This window comes from Nylanderia fulva, unplaced genomic scaffold (genome assembly GCF_048542155.1).
Source record: "Nylanderia fulva isolate GAGA-0341 unplaced genomic scaffold, ASM4854215v1 Scaffold26, whole genome shotgun sequence".
NCBI lineage: Eukaryota > Metazoa > Arthropoda > Insecta > Hymenoptera > Formicidae > Nylanderia > Nylanderia fulva.
In genome coordinates this window covers 2,345,975-2,358,293 of record NW_028190325.1, presented here as the reverse complement: position 1 = coordinate 2,358,293, position 12,319 = coordinate 2,345,975, and the positions used below count along the sequence as shown (strand labels likewise).

At 36.5% G+C, this 12,319-nt stretch overlaps 1 protein-coding gene across 7 annotated transcripts in view; it reads left to right on the top strand.

Annotated features, from left to right (window-relative positions):
- LOC114936594 (agrin) overlaps positions 1-12,319 on the top strand; it is a 464,192-nt gene that overhangs the window by 237,113 nt on the left and 214,760 nt on the right. For 6 of the 7 annotated variants that reach the window (XM_085483682.1, XM_085483677.1, XM_085483681.1 and 3 more), the window contains one exon: positions 5,482-5,514. The exons of the other annotated variant lie outside the window; for it this stretch is intronic. In XM_085483682.1, the coding sequence (XP_085339808.1) occupies positions 5,482-5,514 (33 nt within the window). The remainder of the gene's footprint in view (positions 1-5,481; positions 5,515-12,319) is intronic. 7 annotated transcript variants of the gene reach the window in all.

The window sequence follows — 12,319 nt, the reverse complement described above, 5'->3', positions numbered from 1 at the left end:
CGGATCGTCCTTTAGGCGCGGAATCGTCTGAGTGGCGGAGGGGTCCTGGCGTCGAAAAGGAAGAACGGGTGGGATAGAGAAGTGAGAGCCGGAGAATAATTTTTGAGAAAATACATTTTTCCTATCCTCGCATGCCGAGACACCCGTCTGTTCTACGTCCTATATTCCACGAACGATGGTCGTCTACGAAAAAGAATAAAGCTTTTTCTCTCACTGTCCCTTTTTTGTCGCTTTTTTTGTTTTATTATCTAAAACGCTGTCTCCTTGACGACATTCGAGAGTGATACTGGCACGTACTCGCGAGAAAATCGTGTATCACCTTTTCCGCGCCACTAGAGTAGCTGGGGTGAGAAGATGAAAGTGTTTGCATCAAGGATCATCTGAAGTCTAAAGCAACGCTGAGAATTCCACTGTAACTTTCGAAGAGTGTCGAGCTTCCGAAAAGTGTTTCTTTCTTTGAAGATACTTGATCTTATTGTGCTCAATCGGAATGAGTTGCTAAATATGTTTTCCACATTCGTATTGTTTTCCGTTTACGAGCTTTTTTTAGTTTTGACATGGTTTTTGCTTCACAATTTGGTTCTATTATATATCAGTAGAAAAATTTAGTATAAATCAGACACGAAACTCCGACTTTTCTCCTTAATTTGCAATATTTAAATATCCCCGCATTTTTTTTTCATATTAAATTATCTTTTTAATATATAATTCTGTAATTCTCTTATATTTTACAATATTATTGCAATATATTAATAATTTCTTTTTTAAACGAATTATATAGGCAAACATTTTTACAAATGATATACAAATTGCGAAATGTCAGAACGAGCGATAGAGTAGGTAAAATTTTGGAATCCATATTCGAAAATATTCCGTCGTTTACAAACTTTAATAGTATTCAAAAATGGAAGACAAACGCTCGTGACTTAATATTCATCTCACTCACGTATAGCGCGGCGATGCTATTTATTCTACTTTGGCAATGTCGGCCAATCGCGTGCATCTAAAAGACCGGCTGACTACAAGCTGTGATTTATCTCGATGGTCGAATATGATCCTACCGACAATAAAGATCTGTTGAATATACGTGTCGATTCCTTCCCAGGAATTGCGCGGCCATAAACCTTCATCGAGAATTAAATGAGTTTTAACGGAGGAAGGAAATTGTGGTTTAGATATTATACTATCTTACCCTTAACGACGACTATAGTTGCGTATTCCCGGCCGTTACGCGAACATCCATTAGAATAGTGAATTGCAGATGTTGATTCATTTAATACACGGAGACGGATCGCGTGAGAGATCACTACGATAAAACATGTGGAACGCGAGCGCGAAAAAAAAGAGATAGCGAGAACTCGCTATAAAAAATAAATATCTTTTTTTATTTTTTTTTAAATATTTTCTCATATTCACAAATTTATTAGATTTTTACGCATATCGCAGGAAGCGACAAACGCGACTCTATTATAAATTATTTGTCGAATCAAGTGTTAAATTATCAGCAAAAACGCATTAAATATTGAAAACTTGTAACGAGATATATCTTGGATTCCGTTTCAACGTATTACACTGCGTATCTTCTCTGTTTCTGCAGAGAGATTAAAATTCAATTGCCGACGAGATGTAAAATGAGCTCACAATTCTATATAAGAAGAATGGAATACAATTAATTTTTCATGGCACCTTTGTCAATATTACACAGATTCCTTTATGCAGTACAGTCATGCGCATCGCGAAAGTGTACAGATTCAGTCATAGGATAGGCAACCACGAGGGACATCAGGTGTTGTGCGAACATCCGGGAAAAGCACGAACCTGATAAATCTCCCCTTATTTCGATCTGGCATTTTGCCGCGCCGTATAGGACGACCCGAAAGAAAACTTATATTACACTAGAACACGTGATTAGAACAAATATGAGAAAAATACAACAAATATTAGAGACACAGAGAAATTGTATTGTAAATATAATAATATTACTTTTATCAATACAACTATTTTCTAGAGATAAAATAAGGGAGCGGTGTCGTTTTGCAATTTATATTAAAATATACCTACCTATGTCATTTTTAATATAATTAAATTTAATTTTACATTATAAGAGCGCGTCGAAAGGACAGAGAATTAATATTAGCTTCATTAATTCCGTAGATAATTGCATATTAATTTCGACTTTTTTCAGAAAATAACTTTTTCATTAAACCCGTATTATTTTATCGCAAGCACGGCACTATATAATATTAAGCGCGAATTGTAATTCTCGTTAGGCTTCTTTCTCGTTACCTTCAGTGGCAACCACTTTTGAAATTGACTCTTTTTTTCTATTGTCGCCGCTGTAGTCGAGTTTACCCCGTCGGGGCTGTCCCTTTTTCCTACCCCTCGGCATTTTCTCTTTTGCCGTTAAAACCCTGCTTGCTTTTACTTACTACTCCAACGGAGAATCCATCCATTCGTCCCCGAAGGGTTGGCACGTCCCTTCCGTCAGAGGGACGATCGCGCTAAGTGGCAGATTCAGACTGATCGAAAGCGGTCGAGATAAAGAAAAAAAGAAAGTTCCCAAGCAGAGAGGAAAGTCGGAGAGTGGACTTAAGCCCGTCGAGAGGGTTACAACGAAGGATGAAAAGAAAGGTACGCGTCGATACAAAATGCTGTTTACGCCCTTCCATTTTCAACCACTGTGTCCTTTTACTTAATTACAAGTCTCTTTTGTTACGCGCAACTTTTTCGTCGTTTTGCCGTCATATATTTTTCCTTGCACCTTCGAATCATTATATATATATATATAATATTATTTCATCAAAGATCTCAGATAAATATTGATACTCTTGTTTTTTTATTCTTTCAATCTGTGATTTTTCGCGCGAGTATGAAAAGATACCTCTGTCTTTATATTCTCGCTATCAGCCTAAAAAATATTGGCAGCGATTTTTTTCGTACAAGCCGCAAGATACGACTCTATCTTTCCCTCAATTTGCATTTTTTTCCGTCTGTTTCGCACGCTTGATCTGGGTGACAAAGAGAAGGCTCTGATGGGTGGATCGTCGCGCGGATAAAGGCGTCTTCACGGTGACCCTCTCTCTCGTCGCGACGGCAGTAAATCTTTCGTCGACAAGCGAGATCCATTGATCCCACGATCGAATGTGAAATCCACCTTTTGTATCCCGCACGCTCGCCTGCCGCGGGAAGGGTAAATAATGTAGAGGGACTCGTCGGGAACGTTAGACAACAAATAAATCAGCCTCATCCTGGCTGCTACTATCCCGTGTGGATCCTCGCGGTAATCTTCGTGATGGTCGAAGCGCTCTTTGTCGATGTTCTCCGAGGAGACAGAAACGGCGCGGAGCTCTTTTATTTTTCTCGTTGGCGCTATCGATCACGCTCAAGTGGTCGCTCCGCATTACACGTCTATTCTTGATGAAAGTGGATCGGAACTGATCTATTTTGACGACGCTCGTAAAATCGTCAAAAGTAGCGAACGAGGAGTGCGTTAAACAATGGTAGATTAAATGATCGATATAGATTTTGATCGAAGCGAAAACAAGGAGAGAATATATCGAGACTCGTACTCGAAAGTTGCTAGTTTATTATTAGAATTTAATCGCGCGTATTTCAATGTTCTCTGTTAAAACGTTGTTATGATGACTTACTTTTATGAATAACTGCTGGAATGAAATTATCCCGGAAATTTATTATGGCTCTTTTCATTTATTTAATGCTTTTTTCAGGCAAGCAACGCGAAACTAAATGGCAAATATAAGCTGTTTCAAAGACTCGCTATTTATGAATGGAAAAGCACAATTCCGATAGTAATATTCTTTCGGAAGCAGTCACCATCGAACATTGCGAAATATTTCTTGTTTAGTTATTTTTCGCTCTTTTTCCGAGTCGCATATTCCGAAGTGTCCCCTGACATGTCTCTTTCGCTAACGTCCATAAAGAGAATCGCTATCAAAAAGTGCGCTATTGCTCTACCACGGAAGTCCCCCTTTTCTCACATGAATAAAACAACCGGATATTATATATATATCATGGTCTGATGCTGCGGAGCTTAGAATGCTCGAGAAACGACTTCCGGTGCGTTCCGACCGACTTGAGAGAACCGAAAGGAGTAAGTTGAGATTCACTGCGAAGATCTACGAATCTCAGACCGTACGGGCTGCTGCAGACGACGGTGCATTCCTTATCGCAAGAGGGAAAAACGTCGTGTATTCCCAAGATCCATTACCATGTAAATATTGCATCGAGTTGCCTCTCTCTCGGAATTTTATGGCCAGTCACATGCATGCCAATCGTATTTTAATTCGTGGCGTTACGCTGCCGCATTTTTGCAATAATATCTGTGACAGCAATCGTGTATATATATATATATACTTTTAAAGGGAAAGATCTATAAATATTTATAAACATCTCAGTTCGCAAAATATAAAATACACGCGACTAATTTCGTTAAAATTGATATAAAGTGACAATTCAGATATAGAAATGGAGCGCTGTATTGTTTTAACGAGAAAGATGTAATTTATATTTTTGTATTAAATGAGTTTACAATTGTATTGTAAATAACATTTATTTAAACTCACGATATTTGTTTAATATAAAAATATTAAAATATAAATTAAATATTTTCCATTAAAAGAATACAGTGCTTCGTTTCTGATTCGCCATTTTATATCAATTTTAACAAAATTAATTGCATGTGTTTTATATTTTGCAAATCGAGATATTTATAAATATTTGTATAGTGAGAAAAAGAGAAAGAAATGTGCAAAAATCTCTCATTCTTGTTTCCACCATCTGATTTACACTATCTTTGATCTTATGTTTCTAGAGGATCATATCTAACTGTACGCAAACTGTGAATACTCTGTATATTTACATACATGCGCTTGTGTAGATTGCTCACGCGCGGATTACACGTTAGTTTACATGAAATAATATGTGCGCAAGAAGGATCGCGTGTCTAACTAAATTCGAACATTTCGTTATGCAGCTGAAGTCGGTGAAACTGCGCTTAATCCGATAAGTATAACGGAAAGAGACGTTAAATCGGATTACGTGCGTTGTATTGGCATAAAATAAGTGGAGCTATTTGCAAACTAGGACGTCGGATGTTTCTTCTAAATTTTGTCATGTTAACGAAATCAATATCAATAATAATGATGCGAATATTGTCAGATATAAGTCACGTAATCTAATTCCACTGAATTAAATTATCTTAGAACAGTTGTTATCTCTTAATAAAGAATAGCTAATATTAGCCTAAGTGAGTGATTCTTTGCAAAAATTATACGTAGCTTTATAAAATCGAGTCTGATACTATTGATTAAAAGTTGATCTATATTTTTTATTCTTGATACTTTTTTATCATTTAATCCGGAAATTGTCTCTCACAGCTTGACATTTTCTGAAATTAAGTTTCACAATTTACAATTGTCATCTGTTAATGCATACTAACAATATTTGTTCTTTTTGTTTCAGGTAAGGATCTAACTTTCGCCAATAATAACGCGGGTGAGTGTTACATCTAACAATCTATACATTTATTATCGCATGTACTATTTCTCAATTATCGATTCGCTGTCATTTTAACAAGAAAATGCAATAGCGTTTTCATGCAACCGTCATACAACATCACAATCAATATTAAGGCTCCATTCTGTTTTCGAATTTTACGAGATTTTTTTGTTGTTATCAACGATTTATAACAAAAGGGGTTATTTATAAAAAAATATGATATTTTGTCACCCAAATGCATCGAAATTATTATATTCGCAAGGTTAGTAATTTATAGTTAATAATAATTAAAAAAAACTGCATGGATTTAATTTGGCTTTGATAATTTCAAGATAATTTTCATTTATACGCATATATTGATCTGCAGTATTTATCTATACTTTCTGTCGCAATGTTACTATAGAATATTTCTAACAATAGCAACAATTTTAACAAACATAGTTATATAAAATATGAAATTATTGCTTCGTTTGCCTGTACGAAATTTGAATACCACCTGTATCCCAACTTTTTAAATTTGACGCAATTTTCGAAATTGCTGTATGAAAAGCGATTCATCCTTTCGCTTTAACTTCGTCTTGAGGGCAAGGAGAGCCAATTCGTCTAAATCCCACGTAATTCGCCAAAGATTCCCGTACGCGCGCGCACCACAGGTCGTATCCCGTAAAGGGAAAGGTATTCTTTCGCGAAGCGATCTCCGCTGTCGGTGACGTTAAAGAGCTGGTCTTTCATGAGGGCCCATAGCGCTCGCAGAATCAGAAAAAGTAGAAAAAGAGATCGGGAAAGCGTACCGTCGAGATAAGGCAGGCAGGTTGCAGGCAATCTGGCTGATTAGGCTCCGGGATAGTAATCCCGTAGATCCCCGACGATGCCGCAGACCGTTTATCCGACTGTCTTCGTCGTGTATCAGGCGAAGAAAAGGGAACCAAGACTGTCGAGCGAGAAAAGCGACGTCCGTTACATCGGTGCCATGCCGGGAGATTAGGATTCTTCGGGAGAAGCTCGGTAGAATTGAAGGAAAGAGGGAGATTTCCTTTCATGAACCAGATCGATGATACGTGTACTCGTATGTTACTCCCGTTTGTATCTTTTTCCGCTTCTTTTTCCGTTCTTCCACCCTGTTTCGTCTCGTTTTTCTTTTTCTTCGTCGTTTCCATATTGCGTGTTCCTTCGATAGAATCGTAAACTTTTTGCGACAACTTCTATGAAATATGCTACGAAATCACGACACGATTTGTTCGATTGCTGCGAGACTTTCAGCGGACCCTCGTCATCTTTCGTTCACTGGCCGTTCACTTTCACGCAAACATGCTTAAAAAAGAGAACAAGAAAACGCAAAACACATTGCATATAACTTTATCAGTTTGCATGTTGATTCACGGTAATCTTTTTTTGATTCATATCTGTAAGAGAAATCGAAATTTGTGAAAGCTTTCGTCTCCGGGATGAATTTACATTTGGCGAAGAAACGAGACGAGAAGAAGTGCGCGCAAGCCGGCATATAAATAAATAAATATATAAAATCCGCGTCGTGTATATACATATATATATATATATATATAAAATATATATATTTATACATACACACATATATGCGCGTAGCCGGAAATGTATTGACCATAGTAACTGGCGTTCGTGTCGCAAGAAAAGTGGAAAACGCATCGTATCAATTTTGCTGGCGCCGAGTTTATTGCCGCCCTCGCTTTTTACTCTCGAGCAATGCATTTAAATTATTTATAATAGGACTGCTTTTTCAATCTACGTCAGCGGCCGTGAATGGAAGAGCAGTGGCAGAAATATATATATATATATATTGTATATATATATGTGTGTGTGTGTGTGTGTATGTGTGTATACAGGATGATCCACAGTAGAAAGATAAGACAATTGTTCGAAAAATAAAAGCACTGTAAAATATATTTCCAGTTTTTTCAACTTTTATATAAGAAGATGTTTCACCGTGATGTAAATAATTTTTGCATCGTTTTATCATAAATACCATAACTTGAGACAGGGGATTTTATTTTATATATTATAGTCTATATTTTACTCTATATTATAGAGTTATACAATAATAATAAAATCAAATTGAAAATATCTATATTATAAATCCATATATATTGAATATACATATATAAAACATCTTATTATATAAAATTTCAAATGTTCATGAAATGCGTATAATATATTAGAAATTTTTATCAAATATAGCTGATAATTTATCGCAATCAAAAGAAGCAGTAATAAATTTATTGTGTGTGACTAGATTTCTCTCAATTAAGAGAGTATCTGAACTTTTAATGCTTTCTGCAAGACTTTCTAAAGAAAATTTATCTGTTATATCTATATTTAATTTATTATGTTTTGTCGGCAAAAAGTCGACGATGCAATGTAAATTATATTTTAAAATAAGCATGTCTATATGTTTCATCTTTTTTCGCAGGACAATAGCTTAAAACGCTTTTTTAATTAAAATAAATTAAGATAAGAGTATATTAGAGTGTATATGAAATTGTGTAATACATATTATGATTATGTAATACAAATGCTTGCGATCTTTATATTACATAATGTCATATTTGTTACGTTATAATTTTGCGCGGACTCGAAAATAGTAATAAAATTTTGGAATAAAGAAAATCGAGTATAGGAGAGATGCCACATCCGCCATGTCCAATGTAGGATTATCGGGATCGACTAAGGGATTTTAAGGGGATGACATAGGATTGGATTGCAAGAGGTACGCTGCGAAGCTCTCGAGAAAACCTTTTGTATCTCTACTATAATTATTACTTGCAAGATTGCCGCTAGTTCAATAGTTTTCCTATTTCGCATTCTACAAAAAACAGTCTGTATATAGGTATTAATTTTTGCAAATTGAAAGTACCTAACAAATTTGTAATTAATATACTAGTTTAATGATTTTTAACATATAAAACAAAAAAAAAACATCTTCAATTTTTCTTCAATAATCTGCATCGACAGAGATTAAAAGTGTTATTTAAAGAATAAGAAAAATATTTATAGTTGTTTTCAATGACACACATTTTGCTTATTGTTAGATGTAAGATATAATAACATTTTCCATTTTCCAATATACAGATTTAATAAATCGAGAGCAGAATTTAAAACCAAAAAATATTTAAATAAAAATGCGATTAATGGATCTTTTTCTATGTATTTTAATCATTTTATAAAAATAAAAAATAGAGCAAGTATCTTTTTTTGTAAGTTTTATTCAATTTGTTGAGAAATCGCTAAAATCGAACCAAACGATCTCTGCGTGACCCTTCAATTAATGCAATCGGAGTTAATTAGTCGCGCGACTCAATTTACCATTTTTTTCTCCCTCTAACTTGCGGCGGCCAACCAGTCGTGCGCATCGACCACCGCGTAAAAAAAACCGTTTGCTTGCAATTTCTCGTTTTCGGTGGTTGGTTTAATTAGAAGGCAACGGGCGTTAAAGCAAACGAACACGAAGCCATTGTGTGGCCTTTTCCTTTGCTCGTCGCACAAACATGGTCCCGGCATATTCGCGATTTTATACTGCGTAATGCGTTAAAATTAAAATTAATTACAGATATCGCGCGAAACACGCGCGCATAATCGGTAGAAAATATCCTCAATCTTTGTGATTCTCATTTAAATTTCCGTAAATATAAATTTTATTTATCTTTACGATAGGTAGATTTGAGCTGTTATAAAAGTTCAAGTAGTAGAGATCGTGCATAAGTCAGACGTGGAAATATTCGCTGCACTCGATACGAGAGTTTCTCTATTGCGTCCGACATTTCTCGACTTTGACAGACATCTAAAATGCGCTTGAATCATTGTAAATTCTTTTTGAAAGATGCGAGCTTGAACAAGGATCGTCGCGATATCTGCATTTTCCAATTAGTGCCTACATTATCGCACATTTGCAAATGAACAAAATTATGTCACGGTAAATTAAACTGAAACGTTTGACACGAAGGAATGTTCTGCGGCACTTGCGGAAATGAAAATACAGAGAAAGAGAGAAATGAAAGTTGAACGTGTGCAGATAGAGTGTATTATAGTTTTGGCCGGAAGCGGACGAGAGTGCTATTGGCTGCGCCGTATCGTGTAACACGATCGCAAAGGGTTCGCTTCCCTCCTCGCATGCCGGTGACATCGAGCGGATTTGCAGGGAATTGCGGAAAGTGCAAAGCGCGGACAAAAAAAACCGGCAGATAAAACACGATCCGAACCACTTGGCGGCAAAAGGGGGCGAAAGTGAGAGAGAACTCGGGGAAAAAGAACGGCGGAGGAAAAGAATGGAGAACGTGAGATGTACGAGGGAACCAAGGGTCGCGCATGGGCGTATCGGTCGAATTATCGAGTGGTACGTTACGGTTTTATGCAGATTCGCCAGAAATGTCGAGGCAGTTTCGGAATTAATGGCGGCCGGACAAATGTTTCGCGGTTTTTCTGCTGAATTATCGTGCCCCCGGGCGCAACATAACGCGCGCCAGCCTTTAAATGTGTGTGTGTGCGTGTGTGCCGCGAAGAGCTATACGTATGTACACGGTCTCCCGTGCATACCCCTGTATATTGCACACGTGAACGTTGCGAACATCGCGACACGGTACGCGTACATGCGCCAACGGCGGAATCGGTTTCGGGTAATGTATACATTACATGCACGGTCGCCGCGCGACATACTCGGTTACAAATGCTGGTATAATGCCCCGGAATATGCGTCCGTTTTTACCTAAAGCTTCGCAAAGTGGCCTGAAGCCCGAACGCGACGAGGGCACACGGCGCTTTCAAAATTTCAAACGACGATATATATTAAGAGCGGGATTGATTATTCATCTAATATCGGATTCTCTCGATTACCGATAGTTTTATTTAAAGGTAAAATAAAACGGCGCCGAAGAGATATATTTTTTATTCTTCTGTCCCCAATAGCATTAATGTCCGAACTATTCTGTGTTTTCGTTTTTTAAGCATCGTGCATATAATTATGATTGCATTTTAATGCATATATTTGCTTGCATTTTATTTTGTACTTTGAATTTGTTATGTTGAATACTTGAAAGATTTATATGATTTATGCGTGCACCTTTAATCTTAACGGATATGAAAAGTTTTTCTTTTTTATCTTTTTCTAAATATGGAATTACACCTTTATGGTATGCTAAACGATTATAATAGAAAATCTATTTATAAATATACATACATTTTTGTTTATACAAGAGATTTCGATAAGCATTAGAGAAATAGAAAGCTTGTGAAAAATTTATTGCAATAAGCTTAAAAAAATATAACGAAACAAAAAGTTTCAATAAAAAACTGCGAGCAATATATTTTTTCAATTTTAGAATTAACAAGTTATGTTGAAAATTCAATGTTGAATTGCAGCGAAAACGGTTCATTTGAAAATAGTATGTATATACGATGTGTTTTTAAACAGAAACATTAAAATAATATGCGGATCAATATGGCGAACGAATTTCATCGCGAGATAACATTGTTCGCTTTCAACGATCAGATCACTTAAATTAATTTCCGATCCCTTTTATCCCGAAACTCCACTAGTGGATCACACGTATTATAGGATATACGGTAGCGTCCAATAGCGTCAAAAATCGCTTATGTATGAGCATTACCGGTAATGTATTACGCATGTGGATATTCCACGTAAACCCTTTCAAAGAAAAACCACATGGGAGAAATACACACATGCCATCATTCTATATACATGAATAGATATTGATAATAGATAATGATGTCGATAATACGATGGGTTGCCATGGCGTTCTTTTCTGTGACCGGTTTTTTTTATATCTCTGGAGACATCGCTGGTAGAACGTCGCGTAATAAAGCATATCGACAAATAATATAACACGAAGCTATTTTAAAATATTGATACTAATTGATACTAATTGATAATTAAGGAATTAGAGTTAAATTAATACTTGAGTTAAATTGAAACTCTCATCTCTTGTTAATTGAATTAATTGATTTATTTACGAGACACTGTACGCGAAACAACGCGCAATAAATGACGTAGCGTGTATATATGCATATGTAAACGTGCGTGTTTGTCAATTTGTTAGTCGGATGCTTCGATCTATAATATGCGCTCGCACAATTAATCGAGACGGCTCGTTGGGACGGAACTTAATTCGCGCTAATCGCTCGAGCTCGAATTAATTTTGGTTTCCTCCTCTCCGCAACCTCTTCCTACTACTAGCGTTTAATTCAATTCGTCGCCAGCAATCAAGCTTGAGTGTTCTATACCAGAAGTTTCCGCGTTCCTTCCTCCGACTATCTTAGCTACTCTCTCTCTCTCTCTCTCTCTCTCTATATATATATATATATATATATATATATATATATATCTGCCTATGCTATCTATCTATCTCTCCTCTATTTCTATTCTAGTCTCCTCATTTGCCCCTCTTCTTTGTCCTATTCCTCACCCTCCATTTCTACCCTCCTTCGCATCATTCCATTCCATTCTCTACTCTTCCTGTTCGCGCAACTTTGAGTTTCGTGTTTCCGGACAGGAACGAAGATCAAGAGAAGAACAGATGCGGCTGTTAAGGCTAGCTATGGTGGTGGTGCGGTTAAACCGCGTCCGGAATTACCGTCACAGCCAGTCTAAGACTTCTCTTGCAGACTTCACCTTACAACAGATTTAACACGTTCCTTACCAAATTGCAAGGCAAGAGAACACGACAATTATCCTCGCGACTAATATCTCATATTTCAATGTATAATCTGCGCTACATTGCTTTTTTCATCGATATTCGTAGAAAGAATCTGAGAAAAG